Source organism: Dipodomys spectabilis, unplaced genomic scaffold (assembly GCF_019054845.1).
Source record: "Dipodomys spectabilis isolate Male_0828 unplaced genomic scaffold, ASM1905484v1 ptg000646l, whole genome shotgun sequence".
NCBI classification, from domain to species: domain Eukaryota; kingdom Metazoa; phylum Chordata; class Mammalia; order Rodentia; family Heteromyidae; genus Dipodomys; species Dipodomys spectabilis.
The window spans coordinates 449,465-470,480 of record NW_024871323.1 but is presented as its reverse complement, the minus strand read 5'-3'; the positions used below and the strand labels follow the sequence as shown (position 1 = coordinate 470,480).

The window sequence follows — 21,016 nt, the reverse complement described above, 5'->3', positions numbered from 1 at the left end:
CACGTGGAAGCCAGATCTAAAATACAACTAAGCATGATGACATACCCAGGGCTCTAAGCATTGATACACAAACAGAACTAAAGGAGGTACACACAGGAGAGGCATCCAAAGGCCTAACTCCTCTCAACAGCTCAAGTACTATTTATCAAAGCAGGAAATAGAGATCTGCCTTGGGGGTGGGAAAAGGAAGAGCACAAGAATGAAGGAAGGAAAGGGGAGCAGATACAGTCATTGTATTTAAAGTACACTATGCAACCTGTGGGTGGGGATGGAGAAACTAAACTCATAACCTGACTTTGGAATTATAACCCCTTAATAATAACCATTTAGCTGCGTGCCGGTGGCTCACACCTGTAATCCTAGCCAACTCAGGAGGCTGATATCTGAGGATTGTGGTTTGAAGTCCCTGTGAGACTCTTATCTCCAATTAACCACTGGAAGTAGCATTGTGGCTCAAAGTGGTAGAGTGCTGCTACCCTTGAGCAAGAGAGCTCAGGGGCAGTGCCCAGGCCGAGTTCAAGACCATAACTCCCCAAAATAATAGATAAATAAAAAGTAAAAAAGTGAGGCAAGGATTGACTCCAGAAAAATGAAAGGCAAACTACATGTGAAAGAAATAAGAGCAACAGATCTGTACTTAAAATAATCACAAGAAAACAAAGGCTGCATGTGAGAGCGCATGGTCCCATGTGATTATTTTTACACAGGGTATCTTTGAAGAACCATCAAGGGTCACATGATGGCTGCTTCTGAGTGGGAACCTGACCGTAGGCAGGGGACTTCTTGGCATGACTACTCCTGCATTTTTTTTTTTTGGGGGGGGGGGGGGGGTCCGGTTATGGGGCCTGAACTCTGAGCCTGGGCGCTGTCCCTCAGCTCTTCAGCTCAAGGCTAGTGCTCTACCACTTGAGCCACAGCGCCATTTCTGGTTTTCTTATGTGGTGCTGAGGAATCGAACCCAGGGCATCAGGCATACAAGGCAAGCGCTCTACCACTGAGCCACCTTCCCAGCCCTCCTGCATTTGTTAGCCAACTGAATAGAGTTCATTTTTCTTTCTTTTCTTCTGTGCCAGTACTGTAAGGACTTGAGCTCAAGGTCTCATGCTCCAAGGCTGGCACTTGAGCCACAACACCTCTACTTCTAGCTTTCTGCTGGTTAATCAAAGACATGGAACTCTTGCATTTCATTTGTCTGCCTAAGCTGGCTTTGAACCGCGGTTATCGTATCATATCGTATCGTATCGTTTAGTGTCCTGAGTGGCTAGGATGATGACGGATGTGAGCCACCAGCCTCCAGCTACTTTTCTTAAATGAATCTACTTAAAATTTAAAACGCTGTACTTAAAATTTCAGAATTTGCATGTGAACACTTTTGCTTTTTAGGTGCCTAAGGCCTAGAGCCAAAGTACACATTTACCTCCAAACTTTTCACTGCCATTTTCTGAAGTAAGTCTAAACTCCAATTTAGAAATCAGATTCAAGTCTAGCCCTTGTACACTGAGATGGGTGCTTCAAAGACACCACAGCACCGGCATGCTTCTGCTCTTGGACAAAAAAACCTTTCAATCGCAATGTTAGAAGGCACGAAGACAGACAGCTTGCTGTTGTGCCTTTCTAATTCTTTTTCTTCTGAATTTCAAACAGGAAACCTAGAAAGAGCTGTCCATGGGCCAAACTGAGGGGAAATGAATTGGCTATGCTTCTAGATCAGCTCCAGTTTCAGAAAGCCCTTCCCAAATCCCAGTCTAGCAGGGCTTAGCTGTAGGACTGGACAGCAGAAAAGCGGCCCTCTGTCCTCTGCGTAGCACATACTGTGCGGCAGACTATTCTACTGGGCATGGCTTGTAGCCAGGAAGATTTCCTCTCTACCCTTTTTGTCTATCCAAAAATATATCTACAAATATGTAATTCATCTAACAATTACACAGTAGTCTCATAATATTTCCTGGAAAAAAAAGGATAACAAGCTTCTGTTTTCAGGGAAAAGGTGTAAACTCAGCCTCTGGCTGGCTCTGCTGGCTTGCTCCGCTGGTACCCCACCCGTCCATCTCTTTTGTGCCAGTTGTTTTGGATAGGGAGTCTAATGGGCTTTTCTACTTAGGCTGGCATTGAAAGTATCTGGAGAGTACCCAGCGTTGTAGGTGGGAGACACCAGTGCCCAGCTTACAAACTACATGTTAAAAAGAATTATTACCGGGCTGGGAAGGTGGTTCAGTGGTAGGGTGCTTGGCTAGCATGCATGAAGCCCTGGGTTCGATTCCTCAGTACCATATACACAGAAAAGGCCGAAGTGGTACTGTGGCTCAAGAGGCAGAGCACTAGCCCTGAACAAAAGAAGCTCAGGGATAGTGCTCAGGCCCCAAGTTCAAGCCTCAAGACTGGCAAAATATATATATATATATATAATTATTATTATCAAGCCAGGCACCAGTAGCCCAGGCTTGTAATCCTAGCAACTCAAGAGGTTGAAATCTCAGTTCAAAGCAAGCCTGGACAGAAAAGTCTAAGAGACGGCATCTCCAATTAATAACAAAACTGTTGACTGGAGGTGAGGCTCAGCTATTAGAGCTAGCAAGAGCTCTGTGTTCAAGTTTACTGTGTGTCTGCCACCACTAATGGTCCTGGCTGCTCCACTAAGATAAAAGCCTATGAAATTTGTAGAGAAATATGTGTCAGATGTTAAGAGACCCACTGCTTGGAGAATGATCCTGAAGTAACATTTAGATGAAGTTCTCAGCCATCTAAAAGCTGTGGAGGCTGCTTGCAGAAGAACGTGGTGCTGGCTGACTGCAGACTGCCAAGTGCACAAGGGAAGGATTCGACCACACACTTTAGCTTTTTTTTTGGTGGGTTGTAGGACTTGAACTCAGGGCTTGGGTGTTGTCCCTGAGCCTCTCTGTGCTCAAGGCTAGAGCTCTACCACTTGAGCCACTTCTGATCTTTGAGTGATTAACTGGAGATAGGAGTCTCACAGGGACTTTTCTGCCCAGGCTGGCTTTGAACTGCGATCCTCAGATCTCAGCCTGCTGAGAAGCTAGGATGACAGGCATAAGCCACAGGCGCCAGCTCACTTAAGCTTTTTGTGTGCTAGTACTGTGGCCTGAACTCAAGAGATTTGCACTCTTGCCTGGGTATCTTGCTCACAATGAGCCCTCCACCAGTCTACTTGTCCAGACTTCGCTGGTTAACTGGACTTATGATCACTCAGACTTTTCTACCTGGTCTGGCTTCCAAGTGAGATCCTTCCCATCTTGGCCTCCTACAGGTGTATCAGCAGGAGCCACCTGCAGCACTTGGCCTGCACTCTTTTTATAAACAGTTGGAATTTTTCATAATAAAGAAAATGAAGGCTGGGAAGGTGGCTCAGTGGTAGAGTGCTTGCCTTGCATGCATGAAGCCCTGGGTTCGATTCCTCAGCACCACATAAACAGAAAAAGCTGGAAGTAGCTTCTGTGGCTCAAGTGGTAGAGTATAAGCCTTGAGCAAAAGAAGCTCAGGGACAGCAACAGCGCCCAGGTCCCGAGTTCAAGCCCCAGGACAAAAAAAAAAAGAAAAAGAAGAAAGAAAAAGGAAAAAGAAAAAGAAAACCTCACTTTTAAGATGAAAGAAAACACACCAGCCCAGAGGTGGCCTATTGCAGCTGGCTGAGGAAAAGGAAATGCTCACAAACACTTAAAGGGAGGGGCCACTCAGCTTCTTCTTCTTGTTTTTAAATTTTATTGTCAAGGTGATGTACAGAGGGGCTACAGTCTAACTTGTTACCCCTCCCCCTCATTTCTCTCCCTCGTTCCCCTCCCCCCAGCGTCTTCTAACAACAGAAAGCAAGTAAAATCTGAGTGAGCACTCACCAGGCGCTTTGAGTCTTCACTCTGTTTATAAAAGAACAGAAGCTGCCGTACCAGGAAGGTAAGGTTTGGAGCACTTGCAATGGAGGTGCCGCGAGCCTGGGCTGCGCTGGCACAGCGGTCAAACGCACTTCTCTGAATGGAGTACTGCAAGCAAAGGGAGGGACACGTAAATGTGTAATTCGGACACAGTGACAGGTCTAAATAAACCTCAGCAAACCTTATTCGTGCTGGGGAACAAGATCTTAACACTCACTAAGCAGCACCTTTTACCCTTCTTGCTATCCATCAGCTGTGGTCTGGCCTGTGTTTATATCTCATAATTTTGTGGCCACAGCGCCACTTCCGGGTTTTTTTCTTTTTTGCTTATGTGGTGCTGAGGAATTGAACCCAGGGCCTCTGGCATGCAAGGCAAGTGCTCTACCACTGAGCCACCTTCCCAGCCTTCATTTTCTTTATTATGGAAAATTCCAGCCCCATCTCACGATTTTAAAATCACCTAAAAACTCATCTGTGTGTAAACCTTAATGTAAATATAAATTACTTACCAGGGAAAACTTTCACTAAACAGGTATACAAAATATAAGAAAAACAGATGCCATTTATAAGAACACTACCATAGGGGCTGGGAAGGTGGCTCAGTGGTAGAGCGCTTGCCTTGCATGCCTGAGGCCCTGGGTTCAATTCCTCAGCACCACATAAGCAAAAAGAAAAAAGCCGGAAGTGGCGCTGTGGCTCAAGTGGTAGAGCGCTAGCCTTGAGCTGAAGAGCTGAGGGACAGCGCCCAGGCCCAGAGTTCAGGCCCCACAAAAAAAAAAAAAAAAAAGAACACTACCATATTTAAAATGGGTTGACTTTCTAGTTCTTTCTTAGTTTTAAAGATAAACTATGATTGTCCAAAAAAAGAAATGTACTCTTTACCTGACTTATGTAACTAACTGCATCCCCTCTGTATTTCATTTGTATAATAAAAATAAGAAAACTTTAGAACTGTATTAAACACAGCTATTTAAAAAAAAGATAAAATGATGTTATTTGCTGGAAAACTGATGCAATTGGAGGATATCACATTGAGCAAGACAAGCCTCCAAAACAAAATATTCTATGTTTTCACTCATATGTGGAAGCTAGACCTAAAAGATATGCATATTCATAGACATGTACACACACACATCTACTGCAAATGTGTGGAAATATAACAGTGAAATACACACTCATAATTAATGTAAACTAATAAAAAACAAACTTACTTGCTGTTTTCTGTCTCTGTAGCCTCGAATGAATGACTGGATAATTATTGCATTTTTCAATCTTCGCCTTTCCTCCTGAATAATGGAGTAAGGAGGAAAGCAGTTAATTGGTCCGAATTAGTGAAGATGATTTTCAGCTAGTCAGGTTTTAAAAAATCCTAGCTATAGAATTCAGACCATAAAATTCATTCAATAAAGCATGCCATCCACTGAATCTATTTTCAGTACATTCCAAGTCATGTACCAGCATCACAATTTAGTTTCAGGATTTCTTCATCATCGCCCACCTGTCCAAACCCTGTGCCAACCAGTACCCTACTTGCCACCATTAATCTAATTCTTGTGCAATAGATGTTCCTGTTCTGTGCATGTGCCCAGAGGGGTAAGCAAAAAAAAGCAGTCAGTATATTCAATGTACATTATGTAAAAACTGAACTACGTAACTTGAAGATAAGGAGGGGAGGGGAAAAAAATGGAACAATAAAAGGAATGACACTGATCATGAAGCATTGTACTCATAACCTGACTTATGGAATTGTACAACTGCTTAATAAGAGGAAGGGAGTGAAGGGAGGGAAGAAGAAAGGAAGAAGGAAAGGAAGGAAGGATAGGAAGGAAGGAAGGAAGGAAGGAAGGAAGGAAGGAAGGAAGGAAGGAAGGAAAGAAGGAAGGAAGGATAGGAAGGAAGGAAGGAAAGAAGGAAGGAAGGAAGGAAGGAAGGAAGGAAGGAAGGAAGGAAGGAAGGAAGGAAGGAAGGGAGGGAGGGAGGGAGGGAGGGAGGGAGGGAGGGAGGAAGGAAGGGAGGGAGGAAGGAAGGGAGGGAGGGAGGGAGGGAGGGAGGGAGGGAGGAAGGAAGGAAGGAAGGAAGGAAGGGAGGAAGGAAGGCAGGAAGGAAGGGAGGGAGGAAGGGAGGAAGGAAGGAAGGGAGGGAGGAAGGGAGGGAGGAAGGAAGGGAGGAAGGAAGGGAGGAAGGAAGGAGCCTGAGAGGCATGGGGCGCAGGGCCAGGGCCAGACATGTTTTCAGAGTGAGTTGCGAGGAGGGAGAGCAGGGCAGAGCACTACTGGAAGGGTAGTGAGAATGGCCAAGAATGCTCCAAAAACAGATGCGGAACATTAGCAAGTACAAGGCCCCTGGTTTGCAGTGGCTCTTCACTGAGGGCCACTTTTCCATACAGGAGACAGTGATGAGCGCTGCCATTTTGGTTTGCCCGGTAGAAGTACTGCCAGCATCTAGGGATGAGGCCAGGTGTCCTCCAGGCAAGGACAGCCCCCGGCCACAGTGGACCTTCAGGGTCCATGCGTCCACCATGATGAGGGAGCCAAGTTTTGACCCTGCTGCAGCTCCTTCAGTCAGGAATGCTCTTCAAAGGGCATCTGCTCACCCTCCATGAGTCCACAGAGCCCTTCTCAAAGGCTGCTCCCAGCAGAGCCGCCGTGCTGCCACAGCTTAGAGCTACCTCACTAACGCACCCACCTCAGAGCAGGACTCTGGTCTGCCCAACACAGGTAAAGCTCTCAAAAAGCTGCTAAATCCAAGAGTGAGTTGTTAGAATAACAAAGCATTAACTCTTATCTAGAAAAGCAGACCCTAAGAAGTTCTCTTCATTCTCAGTTGTGGTGACAAGCGTGTAACACCTTGCTTGATAAAATGTGAACACTATACTAGATTATCTAGAAACCTTATTAGAAAGAAACACAACCAAGAACCATAATCTTCTGTAACCTGGACTGAGCCCTTCAAGCCTATCTTTTCTTGGAGGGTTACAGAATTAACACTGAGCACATCTGGAAATGTTGCAAAACCCATGTGTGCACAATTATGTTACAAATGTTGCAAACTCTAACTGCATGCACATATACTTGGTGTCACATCCAGAAATGTTGCAGAAGCTAGAAAGTACATACACACAGATACAATGTCACCAGCAATATGTGAAGGTACACATAGATAGAGCAAAGCCAAGACTTCTTTTTCTGCAGTAGTGGGTCTTGAACCCAGGGCCTCCTGGCTAGCACTCTACTGTATGAACATGTCTCCACTTCTGGCTTTATTTTATTTTTGGGAGGGGGAGAGATAAAGAGTTAAGGATTGCCCCCTCCTACATAGTTCAAACTGAAACTCAGATCTCATGAACGGGTAGGTTTATAGGTGTGAGACACCAGCGCCCAGCTGAAATGTAAATGATCATTTATCACGATTATCACAAAGCTGTTGTTACCTCTCTTTTCCGTCTTTCTTCCTGAGTACGATGTAAAAGAGAAGCCTTTTCTTCCTAAATGCAAAAAAAGAAAAAAAAAATGTAAGGAAGGCTGTAATACTAAACTTGAAAACACTCCCACCGAAGTTTATAGAATGTTCTGGCTCCCAAATGATTCTGCAGACCCTCCAATCAAACTCTGCACCAGACAAGATATCCCAGGCTGGGAGTGCTCCAGGTCTAACTTACAGCACTCAGAAGCTCTCTAAGCACACCTGCTGATGGGGAATTGCACGCGTGCGCGCGCACACACGCACACACGCACACACACACACACGTGAGCACAGGGAAAACTGGGATCTGACCAATCATCAATGCAATGAACACGCCACAGTTCTACAAACCACCACCCTGAAGGGTGGGCCGGCACACGCGTGCTCTCTGGCTCCCACAGCTGCCCAAGGGGAATTTTAATGAAAGGAAACCCATGGCTTGTAGTAAATGAAGAAAATGTTCACTATAAGCAAAATTTTTGAATAACATACTTTGTAGAAAGAAATGAATAAAGGGAAATTTTTGAAACAAATAAAGGAAAAATACTAAAAGACACACCTCTTCTCCCCAAACTGGTCCAACCTTTAGTACAGACTTCTAATTTGTGTGTGTGTGTGTGTGTGTGTGTGCGCGCGCACGTGCGCGTGCACAATACCAGTCCTGGGGCTTGAATTCAAGGCATGAGCACTGTTATTGAGCTTTCCTTTTGGCTCAAGACTAGCACTCTACCCCTTGAGCCACAGCACCATTCTGGCTTTGTTTATTTGGTACTGAGGAATCAAACTCAGGGCTTCATGCATGCTAGGCAAGTACTCTACCGCTAAGCCATACTCCCAGCCCCAGACTTCTTTTTTTGTAAATTTAAGAGTCCAAGATGCTGCATACACCGATCATAGCTAGATGCGCAGTGCATATTCGTAATCGCAGAACTCTTGCTGAGGCAGGAGGTTCATGAGCTCCAGGTCCGCCTGGAGATAGATGTGAGAATCCATCTCCAAAAGGAATAGTATCATTTTTAAGCTATACCTGAGCCCACTGGCAGTTAGACCCATTTCATAGACACACCAGCAGGGTGCTGGTGGCTCACCTGTAATCCTAGCTACTCTGGAGGCTGAGATCTGAGGATCGTGGTTTGAAGCCAGCCCAAAGCCTGTGAACCACTTATCCCTAATTAACCACCCAAACAAGCCAGAAGTGGAAGTACAGCTCAAGTAGTAGCTCAAGAACAGTGCCCAAGTCCTAGATTCAAGCCCCAGGACCAGTACAAAACAAAAGGACAATGAAAGAGAATTAGCCAATTTATAATTACACACTGACATGTAAACCAAGCAAAATATGAGCAAAAGCTTATTAGTGAACATGAAGAGCCAAAGAAAATCATCCACTGTAGCATAACCAAAGCCAACTTGTTTCACAATGAAAGATTCCTCATTATTTACTAAATATTGCTCTTTAAATTGGCTTTTTAAATAGTTCAAAGAAAAGCTACAAAAATAATGTGTTCCCGGGGCTGGGAAGGTAGCTCAGTGATAGAGCGCTTGCCTTGCATGCCTGAGGCCCTGGGTTCGATTCCTCAGCACTACATAAGCAAAAAGAAAAAAGCCAGAAGTGGTGCTGTGGCTCAAGTGCTAGGGCACTAGCCTTGAGCTGAAGAGCTGAGGGACAGCACCCAGGCACAGAGTTCAGGCCCCACAACCGGACCAAAAAAAAAATAATAATAATGTGTTCCCTAATCCTGTACAAGTCTTTCTTTCCCTCCATAACTAGATACAATTATCAGCAGCATTAGTAAATGCACCACCCACTTTATTAGAAACTCAGCCTGCATGAGTTCTAGAATTCCACATAGTAAGACACAGTCTTAGATACTACTGCCTCATCTTCTTCCATCTCTTAGTAGTTTGAACTCAGGGATTTTTGCTTGCTTGGCTGGTACTCTATCACTTGAGCAATACCACCAGCCTAGCTTTTTGCCAGTTAATTGGAGATACAATTTTGTGGACTTTTCTGCCTGGGCTGGCTTCAAATGACCGTCTTCTGTATTTCAGCTTCTTAAGTAGCCAAGGTTACAGGTGTGAGTCCCTGGTGCTTGGCCTTTCTGCTCTAACAGTGTTTCCCTCTAACTTTCGTGTCATGGGAGTGTCCCTCAACTTGGATTTTTCCACATTCTTTCATGATTATGATCACACAGTAACAGTACTATATTTGAACCCACAGCATTTATATCTAACTCCATGGCTTCATACACAAGTACGTAAACAACTGAATAAGTAAGGGGAAAATCTCCTGGCTGAACCCAGTTAATATATAAATACAGGAGAGGGAAAAGGCCAGAACCACCCACAGCCATAGCACTAAATGTTGTAGATGAGATCCTGTGAAGTATACTAAAACTGGTGGGCAACACTTCAAGGAGAATCAGGATTTACCTGGCCTCAAAGTATCACCCTCAAGGTATTTTTCAGCTACCAAGAGAAAGTAAATTCACAGAGGAGAAACCTGCAGTCACCAACCAAGCCATCAGTGCAACCTTCCCACAAACACAACCAACAGGTCAGGAGGCACCCGACACAGTACAGAGGAGGCAGGAGACCATTTTGGTACTCTTGCCAAAGATGCCTTTTAATGTAAATGTATGTATTTCAAGGGGAAGCTTCTATATTTGTGAAGGCTGGTCATAAACAAACACTCTATTACATTTGAAATTAAAATACTGAATTACAAGACACTTATTGGTAAATACCCTATCTGAACGTAGGTTCCTCAAGGCTTAGGTTATGAAGATGACATCAAGACCTGCATCTTTTCCCCGTCATGGGGCTTGAACTCTGAGCCTGGGTGCTGTCCTTGAGCTCTTCAGCTCAAGGCTAATGCTCTACCACTTTGAGCCACAGAGCTACTTCTGGTTTTCTGATGGTTTATCAGAGATAAGAGCTTCACAGACTTTCCTACTCAAGCTGGCTCTGTACCGCAGTCCTCAGATCTCAGCTTCCCAAGTAGCAAGCCCTGCCTTTCTTAAGCTTCCCATCAGCCAACAGAGAGCCTAACTGGTGTTTACAGCAGGACCGGGGAGCAGTGCTAGTAGCCGCAGGAGGGTCTGGGCAGCCCCAGGCCTCTGCTCAGGAGCCCTGCAGGCAGCTTCTTTGGCCGGTGTCCTTTCTGCAGTGGCGTGCGCGCAAGGAGGCAAGGGGCGGACGTTCCTCTTGCCTCCACTGCCAGCTGGTTTAGGAAAACTCTCACAGGCCCGTCTGGTAAGCCCGCACTTTCCATGTGTTCGCAATTCTTTCCCCAGGTAGAGGTGTGTCTCATGGTGAAAGGCTGCCCATGCCCAACCCCTGGACACAGGCTTTCGCGGCCTGAGGGAGAAGGGGACTGGCTCACACAGCCAGCCACTCGCTGGGTTGTGCTTGCTTCTCACAAGGGCAGAGGCAACAGCCTAGCTTCCCTGTGCACACAGGACTGCCAGACTGCTTTTGTACCCGAGGAGGAGACTGGCCTGCGCCAAGCTTCCAGAGCTCGGACACGGATGCAATCTCCGCAGCAAACCCACACGAGACCGCTGCCTGCCCAGCCCGTCCCACTGGCTGTGAAGTCAGCCACACATTTTAAAGGACTTCCTCTCACTTACCGCTACGGACGAGGTTACCCAGCTCACGGCCATAAACCCAAAGCACGAGTGGATTCAGCAATCAGTTCCGGAGAACAGACCCACTGTTCTCCCGGGACAACAGCTGCTCCACCCATTTGACCCTACATCTATAAATAAATGGACCATGAGCAAAGTCATTAGTCCACCACTTTGTTTGAGGGTCACTGATCATCACCAGCAGTGGTCCCCATTTGGCCACACAGCAGCCTCAGCTCAGACATGGGCTCTGGCGTCTGCTTCGCCCCTTCTGTGGCTGGGCAGGCTCTCTTGGCTGCTTGCTCCCGGGGTTTAACCTCAGCTCTTCCTTAGGTGGGATGCATAGATAGCTTAATCCTAGAATTTAGGGGCACAAAGGGACAGGCTGACTCTATCAGTCTGTGAAAAAACAAACTTAGGGGGTGGGGGTGGCTCACCCCTAAGTGGAAATAGAGCTGGGAAGGTGGCTCAGTGGTAGAGTGCTTGCCTCACATGCATGAGGCCCTGGGTTCCATTCCTCAGCACCACATAAGCAGAAAAAGCCAGAAGTGGTGCTGTTCAAGACCCATGACCGACGAAAAAAAAAGAAAAGAAATTCAGTCCACAGAACCCATACCAGCAATACAGAATAGAATATAACACACTACAGACCTATTAGCAAACTTTGGTTACTGAATTCTTTAAAACGTCAGTGTGGAAGAAAACTTTCCCAAGAAGAATGCAATTATTTTAGAGCAGTAAATTTGACTAAAAATTCAAATATCCTACACAGAAAAATAATACAACCAAAGACAAGAGACAAAGCAGGAACAAATATAACACAATAAAAATGATTATTCATAGAGCTGGGAAGGTGGCTTAGTGGTAGAGCGCTTGCCTTGCATGCCTGAGGCCCTGGGTTTGATTCCTCAGCACCACATAAGCAAAAAGAAAAAAGCCAGAAGTGGCGCCATGGCTCAAGTGGTAGAGTGCTAGCCTTGAGCTGAAGAGCTGAGGGACAGCCCCCAGGCCAAGAGTTCAAGCCCCATGACCGACCCCCCCCAAAAAAATTATTTATAAGACAATAATATGAAAAGATAAAGAATAAAAGCAAAAGATATAAATAGTGCACAGGAGTATCAACCCAAGAACTTCAAATTAACTGGGCACTTGGTGGCTCACACTTGTAATCCTAGCTACTAAGGAGGCTGAGATCTGAGGATCTCAGTTCAAAGCCAGCCCACGCAGGAAAGTCTGGGAGACTCATCTCCAGTTACCCACCAGAAAACTGGAAGTGGCACTGTGGCTCAAATGGTGGAGCACTCATTGAGCTGAAGAGCACAGGAACAGTGTCCAGTCCCAGAGTTCAAGCCCCATGGTTGACCAAAAAAAAAAAAGTCAACTTTACTCATTTTAAGATGCAGGGCTGGGAAGGAGGCTCAGTGGTAGAGTGCTTGCCTAGCATGCATGGGACACAGGGTTTGTTTCCTCAGTACCACATAAAAAAATTGTTTTAAAGAAGAGAATGCATTAAGAACATTGAAATAAGGCCTTTACCTTATTTCTCGGATTTGGCAAACGTGAAAAGACAGCAATGTTCAGGAAGGGCACAGAACTGCCACTACCTTCACACACCAACGTAACCTCCTCTAGGTAGTTTGGAAATACCCATGAGTTCAAAGTGTGAGCTGCCTCTGACCTAACAGATTCATTCCAGGAATCTAACCCACAGATAACAACATATTTGAATTAGGCACAGCAGGGCTCAATATGCCCTGACCTATGTGTTTTTTTTGTTTTTTGGGTCTGGTCGTGGGGCCTGAACTCTGGGTCTGGGTGCCGTCCCTCAGCTCTTCAGCTCAAGGCTAGCGCTCTACCACTTGAGCCACAGCGCCACTTCCGGTTTTTTTCTTTTTGCTTATGCGGTGCTGAGGAATCGAACCCAGGGCCTCAGGCATGCAAGGCAAGCGCTCTACCACTGAGCCACCTTCCCAGCCCCTGACCTATGTTTTAAACAAGGAAAATACACATAATTATACTCCCAGAATACAACTCTGAGCACCTATGTAAAATCCAAACCAAAATCTGCATATTAACTATTAAGAATTGGAGCCTAGGCCAGGAGCCAGTGGCTCACATTTGTAACCCTAGCTACACAGGAGGCTGAGATCTGAGAATCATGGTTCAAAGCTAGCCTGGGCAGGAAAGTCCATGAGACTCTTAGCTCCAATAAACCACCAGAAACCTGGAAGTGGCGCTGTAGCTCAATTGGTAGAGCGCTTGCTTAGAGCTGAGGGACAGCTCCAGGCCCAGAGTTCAAGCCCCATGACCAACAACACCAAAAAAGAATTGGAGTTTATGCGCCAGGTGTCCAGGGCTTATGCTTGTTATCTTAGCTACAAGAGAATAAAATGTGGAGGACTGAGGTTCAAAACCAGCTCAGCTCAAGTGGCAGAATGCCAGCCAGGAGCAAACAAGTCAAGCAAAAATTTGAGGTTGAATTCAAGGGGTGGAGGTGGGGAACCTGTGTGGCAGCTCTAGGTTATCAGTTTTAATTTATTTTACTCATATTTGAAGATATCCTGTACTTTTAAAATTCTGCAGGTCTAGAAGAGTTAGGGATTCTGAGTAGCAGTTATAGCCATTTCACAAAAGCACACTGTGTTTTCAGGGATTGAACTCTCCCAAAGCCTCTTCCCTTCATGCTAATCTCTCCCAGAGTCCCCAGCTGAGACACCCACCATCCCTCAAGGGTAAACACTAGCTGGGGGCTAAGTGCTCACCTGTAACCCTAGCTACCCAAGAGACTGAGACCATGAAACTCATCTCCAGCTAACCATTCAAGAAACAGGAGCAGTGGCTCAAAGTGGTAGAGGGCTAGGCCTTGAGCAAAAGAGCAAGGACAGCTCCCAGGCCTGAGTTCAAGCCTCAAATCGAGAGAAAAAAGAAAACAGAAAAAAAGAAAACTGTAAACATCAATAAATGGCAGCAGTCTATTTGCTCTGCAAGCATTAGAAGCTATCTTATCTTTTCCAAAGATTAAAGATAGCCAAATTCCAATCCCACAAATACCATTTTCACAGATAGTTTTATTTATTTTATATATATATATATTTTTTTTTTTTGCCAGTCCTGGGGCTGGAACTCAGCGTCTGGGCGCTGTCCCTGAGCTTTTGCTCAAGGCTAGCACTCTACCACTGGAGCCACAGTGCCACTCATGGCCTTTTCTGTGTATGCGGTGCTAAGGCATTGAACCCAGGGCTTCGTGCATGCTAGGCGAGCACTCTACCACTGAGCCACATTCCCAGCACTCTTGAGACTCTCATCTCCAATTAACTACCAGAAGCAGAGCTGTGACTCAAGTGGTAGAGCCCTGAGCACAAAAGCTGAGCGACAACACCTAGGCCCAGAGTTCTAGCCCCAAGATGGTGGTATACACATACACACACACACACATACACACACACAAATAATAATATACTCAAATTCTCTCTCCTAGTCGCCTGATTTTATGTCCCCTCTGGGCATGGGGCAGGCTTGACTTCCAACTCCTACCACGCTGTGGGACACACTCATGTCCAGGCCCTGTGGGCCAGGCCTCTCTCCCAGACTAGCTCCCTGACACCACTTTGCCCTGGTCTGGGTTTGAGTCTGTGGGATCCCTCCCTGTCCCAAGCGGCATGTGCTCTCCTCAAGGAACAAAGTCTACTGACAGCCCAACATCTGCACTCCACCAGCCAAGCGCTCATCCCACAGCCCCACTCCCTCAAGTCCTCTCCACCTCACAGACCAGAATCCAATCCTCCTCAGATTCAAAAGCACAGATGGGGCTCCACAGCCCCCTCTGCAGAGTGACTCTCCAACACCCAAACCAAGGTCAAAAGAAGTCAACTGCAGCCACCACCCCCTGGGAAGGGAACACACAGGACAGTCGAGAGGAGACTTGTCTCAAGACACTTTCCTACTGACAGACAACCTGGTGTCTGGATTCAGACCTTTGCGTTCTCGAAGATAACATCCTTTCTCTCATAAACATGGGGGTTTTGTTTGTTTTGTGCCTGTTTTAGCTAGCTTCGTGAACTTTTGTCAACCCTGGAAGATTTTCCTCTGGGTAATTGCTGCCAATTGAACTACACACTGCCATGCATATGCACCCTAACATCAGAAATGCTGAGAAAACCCAGCACATCTGAACCAACTGAGTCCAGCAGCTCCTTACTCCCCAGTGCCCAGCCTCCCGTCAGCCTGGCTGACCCATCCTTCAGAACACGGGCCAACCCAGCCCCAAGGGAATCAGGAGCTAGCCATTAGTTTATGGATACTTAACTGCTCACAGTGGAAGTCTTAATACTCTGACAAAATTATAAACAAGCCTTGACTTTTCCTATAGAGCTTTTACAAATAAACACTAAAAATATTCACTGAATTTGAAAAACAAAAAAATAGACATGTGTTACTGGAATTCTAGAGAAAAAGCCCTGGACTGGAAACATGGTCCCAGTATGCTCAATGCAATGATGACTAACGACAAGGCAGACAAGAAGCATCTGTTTAATAGGGCCCCACAGAAAGAACAAGGGCCTGAGTGGCTGTATATCTGCCTTTAAGTACTGACATTACGTGTAAACAGAGAAAAATGCACTGGGGCAAGAGGCAGATACTCTTAAGAATCCTTGGTTAGCGAGGTGATCTGGTTGATCATTACCTCAGGACTGGCATGAAGAGCTCTGTCATGGTAAGGAAGTCTTGCTAGCTAGGTTTGCCCACCAATGCCAGCACTTGTGAGGCTTGTGCAGGAAGATCCTGCGTTGGAGGCCAGTCACCAGGCCCAGCACTGGTTATACAGGGAGATCCTGTCTTAAAAAAAAAAAAAAAAGTGTTCAATAGCAGACACTTGCTAGTCTACACCAGCAAGGTCCTGGGTTCAATCCCCAGTATAGTGACTGCCGGGAAAACTTGTGACAAGATAAGCATCCATCAGTTTCTGGAATCCAGATGACTATAGGAGAGGATAGCTAAGAGCAAAAAGAGAGATATAAATCAGAACCGGTGTGCTGAGTTCTAAGTCTTCTTTTTTTTGGTAGGTCATGGGGCCTGTGAACTCTGAGCCTGGACGCTGTTCCTCAGCTCTTCAGCTCAAGGCGAGTGCTCTACCACTTGAGCACTGCATCACTGCAGGCTTTTTCTATATATGTGGTGCTGAGGAGTTGAACCCAGGGCCTCATGCATGGGAGGCATGCACTCTACCACTGAGCCACCTTCCCAGCCCCATTTTACGTCTTCTTTTAGTTAACTTATGGGTCCAAATGAGAAGAGTCAATGCTTTTTAACAAAAGGCACACACAAAGGCTGGGAATGTGGTTTAGTGGGTACAGTGCTTGCCCAGCATGCATGAAGCCCTGAGTTTGATTAGTCAGTACCACATACACAGAAAAAAAAAAAAGGCTGGAAGTGGTACTGTGTAGACCACTAGCCTTGACCAAGAAGAAGCTCAGGGACAGTGCCCGGGCCCTGAGTTCAAACCCAAGGACTAGCAGAAAAAAAAAAAAAGGTACACACAAAAAGATAATTTCTTCCTGTTTTTGTTTTTCAATAAGGCCTATGTAGAATCACAGGAAAATGAACTCATCGTTAGCACCAGTAAACAAAAGCAAAACCACAAGGAAACCACATCCCACCAGAACTGCTGCGTTAAAAGGACAGGGCCAGGGGCCAGGGGCGGGCCAGAGCAGAGCACTTGGAACCTCGTAGCCCGGCACAGGACCAGGCCCGCCAAGACCCTAGAGTGGAGTGTGACAGAGGTGGGTGGACCCTGGTCAGATCCAAACTGAGCCCGAGAAGACAGTCACAAAGGACCAGGTGCCAGGGATGCCCGAGCTAACGACCACTCCTGGGAAGGATGGACGCGGGACAGGAAACAGCGTCCTAAAGTCCTCCCTCGGTGGCCCAGCCGTCCGCCTGCGCCGGCCCCGACCCCGGCCCCAGACTCGGCCCCGGCCCCAGACTCGGCCCCGGCCCCAGCCTCGGCCCCGGCCTCGGCCCCGGCCCCGGCCCCGGCCCCGGCCCCGGCCCCAGCCCCGGCCGCCCGGGCCGCAGGAGCGGCCGGCAGCCTCCTCCTGGCCTCCTCCCTCAGCCCGCGGTCAGAGGCCCAAGCGTGCTCCCCAGGCTCTCGGAGGACGGAGCCCACCGAAGACACTCAGGCCGCAGGCCCCGCCGGGAGGAACGCGGCCCCAGCCCCCAGCAGGGGCCGCGGCCAGGCGGGCCTGGAACGTGCGCTGGGCCGGGCGGGCGCCCGGAGGTCGGCGGCGCGGGCCGGGGATTCCGTGCCCTGAGGCCGCGCCGCGGGGTGAGGCGGGCCCGGCGCCCCCGCGCGGGGCCTCGAACCTGGCGGCACGGATCCCCCAACTACCTCTAGCACCTTCTGCTGCCACCGCCTCCGACGGCCGCAGCCCGGTCCCCGGACGCCGACCCCGCCGGGAGCCCCCCCGCCGGGATTCCCCCGCGCCCGCCCGCCGGGGCCCGCGGCCGACAGCGCCGCGAAGCCGACGCCGAGCGGCGGCCCCAACGCCCCGGGATGGCGGGGCGGGCGGTTCGGCCCGCGCCCCGCGCCCGCCGGCCGCGCCCTCACCTTCCGGCTGGCGCCGCCCAGGGACACCTTGGGCCTGGTCTTGAACTCGCCTTCGAAGCTGAACATCTTCGCCGCCTATCCCATCGGCGCGGCCGGGGCGCGGGCGGGCGGGCGCCCCGGGGGCGGGGCCGCGGGGGTTCCGGGGCCGCGGGGCGCGGCGGCGCCGGGAGGGCGCTCCGGGCTCGAGCCCCGCGGGGCGCGGGCAGGGGCTGCGCCGCCGGCCCGGGGGCCCGGCACGCCGGGGCCGGCCGGTGGGCGCGAGCGCGGCGACGCTGGCGGGCGGCCGGTCCGCGCCCGCCTGCTCCACGCCCCGCCACCACCTAGCGAGGGGCGCCGCCGACCCCGCGCCCGCACCGCAGCCGCCGCGGAAGGAAGATGGCGGCCGGTCGTGTCGCCGTGCGCGGCCCCGAGAACGCGCGCGCCCCCGCCATCGAAGGCGCGGCGCTCCTCACGGCGCTCGCCTGCGTGCGCGGCCCCGCTATCGACGGCGCGGGGCTCTTCCCGGCGGTCCCCGCGCACGCAGCCCGGCGCGCCTCGGCGGGCGGCTGGGCGCTCGGACGGCGCCCCCTGCGCCCGCCTGCGTGCGCGTCCCCGCGCGCGTGCGCACCGCCGGCTCGGGAAAGAGACCAGGCGGCGCGGGAGCCGACTGCGCCCCGCGCGCAGACACACGCACAAGTGCCGGGCGCCGTGTGCGCAGGTTCGAGCTCGTGCCGGGTTGCGTGGCCGAGTGTGCGGCACACGCAGACGTGCCCCCACCTCAGACCCGGGCTGCGTGGAGATAACGCGCTCAGCGCACCGAGCCCGCGCGCGCGACACAGCTGACTCCACACGTAGATTCTGAACATGCCGCTCACAAACGGGCCACGCCCCAGGCATGTGCACCGGTGCGGCGTCCCCACCGCGCGCACGCGCAGGCAGCATGTACCCGAGTGCAGCGCGCACACATCAGTTCCAAACGCGCGTGTGCGCTGTGTCCCGCGGACAGCGTGAACGCGGCGCTCCGCGCGCACGCGCAGGCAGCATGTACCCGAGTGCAGCGCGCACACGTTAGTTCCAAAAGCGCGTGTGCGCTGTGTCCCGCGGACAGCGTGAACGCGGCGCTCCGCGCGCACGCGCAGGCAGCATGTACCCGTGTGCAGCGCGCGCCCGTCAGTCCCACCGCGCATGCGCTGTGTGTCCCGCGGTCAGCGCGTAACCGCGGCGCTCCGCGCGCACGCGCAGGCAGCATGTACCCGAGCGCAGCGCGCGCGCCCGTCAGTCCCACCGCGCATGCGCTGGGTGTCCCGCGGACAGCGCGTGACCGCGCTCCGCGCCTCTCCAACGCGTTTGTTTGTGGCTCGCTTTTGTTACACGCGTTTGCAGCCGGTGGGCGAGGTCGGAAGCACGTCGCTGCCTCCTCCGGTCTCCCCGCCAGCCCCGCCCGTCCCGGGCTGGAACTCGGGGCCTGGGCGCCGTCCCTGAGCTGCTTCAGCCCAAGGCCAGCGTCTGCCCCTGAGCCCCAGCGCCACTTCCGGCCTTTTCTGCGTGTGTGGTGCTGAGGGATTGAACCCAGGGCCCCGTGCGTGCTGGGCGAGCGCTGAAGGCCTAAGGAGCGCGCCGTCCCCACCCTGGGCAATAGCTGAGGCCGGCTGGCTGAGACGCGCGCACGCCACGGCTCTGCACACGGGGCTCTGCACACGGCCCTCCGCAGAGCGCGCGCGCCCGGCGGCGTCAGGCCACGCGCGAGGCCCCAGCCCGCTGGGACCGACGTCCAAGCTCACAGCCTTCAAAGGCTTTGTTCTCAGGCTGGGCGGGTGGCTCCGTGGGAGAGCGCTTGCCTCGCATGCCTGAGGCCCTGGGTTCGAATCCTCAGCACCACATAAGCAGAAAGAGCCAGAAGTGGCGCTGTGGCTCAAGTGGTAGAGCACTAGCCACCGCCCCGCCCCGCCCCGCCCCGCCCCGCCCCGCCCCGCCCGGCACTGCCCCGCCCCGCCCCGCACTGCACCGCCCCGCCCCGCCCGGCACTGCCCCGCACTGCACCGCCCCGCCCCGCACTGCACCGCCCCGCCCCGCCCCGCCCCGCCCGGCACTGCCCCGCACTGCACCGCACCGCCCCGCACTGCACCGCCCCACCTGCACCGTCCCGCCCCGCCCCGCCCCGCCCGGCACTGCCCCGCCCCGCCCCGCACCGCCCCGCACCGCCCCGCACTGCACCGCCCCGCCCCGCCCCGCCCCGCCCCGCCCGGCACCGCCCCGCACTGCACCGCCCCGCACCGCCCCGCCCCGCCCCGCCCCGCCCCGCACTGCACCGCCCCGCACCGCCCCGCCCGGCACTGCCCCGCACCGCACCGCCCCGCCCCGCACCGCCCCGCCCGGCACTGCCCCGCCCCGCCCCGCACCGCCCCGCCCGGCACTGCCCTGCACCGCCCCGCCCCGCACCGCCCCGCACCGCCCCGCCCGGCACTGCCCCGCCCCGCCCCGCACCGCCCCGCCCCGCCCGGCACTGCCCCGCACTGCACCGCCCCGCACTGCCCCGCCCCGCCCCGCACCGCCCCGCCCGACACTGCCCCGCACTGCACCGCCCCGCACTGCACCGCATCGCCCCGCACCGCCTGCCCCGCCCCGCCCCGCACCGCCCTGCACCGCACCGCCCCGCACCGCACTGCACCGCCCCGCACCGCACCGCCCCTCCCCGCCCCGCACCAGTCGCCCCGCACCTCCCGCCCCGGCCCGCAGTGCTGCCGCCCCGTCCTGGCCTTACCAGTGAGCTGCTCTGGCCTGGTCGGTCTGGGCTGTTGTTGTGTTGTCGGTGGTGACCTGGTCCGTCTGGGCTGTTGTTGTGTTGTCGGTGGTGGCCTGGTGGGTCTGGGCTGTTGTTGTGTTGTCGGTGGTGGCCTGGTCCGTCTGGGCTGTTGTGGTGTTGTCGGTGGTGGCCTGGTCCGTCTGGGCTGTTGTGGTGTTGTCGGTGGTGGCCTGGTCCGTCTGGGCTGTTGTTGTGTTGTCGGTGGTGGCCTGGTCCGTCTGGGCTGTTGTTGTGTTGTCGGTCTGGGCTGTTGTGGTGTTGTCGGTGGTGGCCTGGTCCGTCTGGGCTGTTGTTGTGTTGTCGGTGGTGACCTGGTCGGTCTGGGCTGTTGTTGTGTTGTCGGTGGTGACCTGGTCGGTCTGGGCTGTTGTTGTGTTGTCGGTGGTGGCCTGGTCCGTCTGGGCTGTTGTTGTGGTGGCCTGGTCCGTCTGGGCTGTTGTTGTGTTGTCGGTCTGGGCTGTTGTGGTGTTGTTGTTGGTGGCCTGGTCCGTCTGGGCTGTTGTTGTGTTGTCGGTGGTGGCCTGGTCGGTCTGGGCTGTTGTTGTGTTGTCGGTGGTGGCCTGGTCGGTCTGGGCTGTTGTTGTGTTGTCGGTGGTGGCCTGGTCAGTCTGGGCTGTTGTTGTGTTGTCGGTCTGGGCTGTTGTTGTGTTGTCCG

General features: G+C 52.1%; 1 protein-coding gene across 2 annotated transcripts in view; it reads right to left on the bottom strand.

Moving 5' to 3' along the window:
* Positions 1–17,697, bottom strand: part of Ube3c (ubiquitin protein ligase E3C) — a 90,674-nt gene extending 72,977 nt beyond the window's left edge. The window contains exons 1-4 of one of the 2 annotated variants that reach the window (XM_042671582.1): positions 17,580–17,697; positions 7,315–7,368; positions 5,096–5,170; positions 3,849–3,992 (exon numbers count right to left, since the gene is read on the bottom strand). In XM_042671582.1, the coding sequence (XP_042527516.1) occupies positions 3,849–3,992; positions 5,096–5,170; positions 7,315–7,368; positions 17,580–17,645 (339 nt within the window). In that variant the 5' untranslated portion in view covers positions 17,646–17,697. The remainder of the gene's footprint in view (positions 1–3,848; positions 3,993–5,095; positions 5,171–7,314; positions 7,369–17,579) is intronic. The other variant, XM_042671581.1, reaches the window with a different exon arrangement.
* Positions 17,698–21,016: the final 3,319 nt, after the last annotated feature.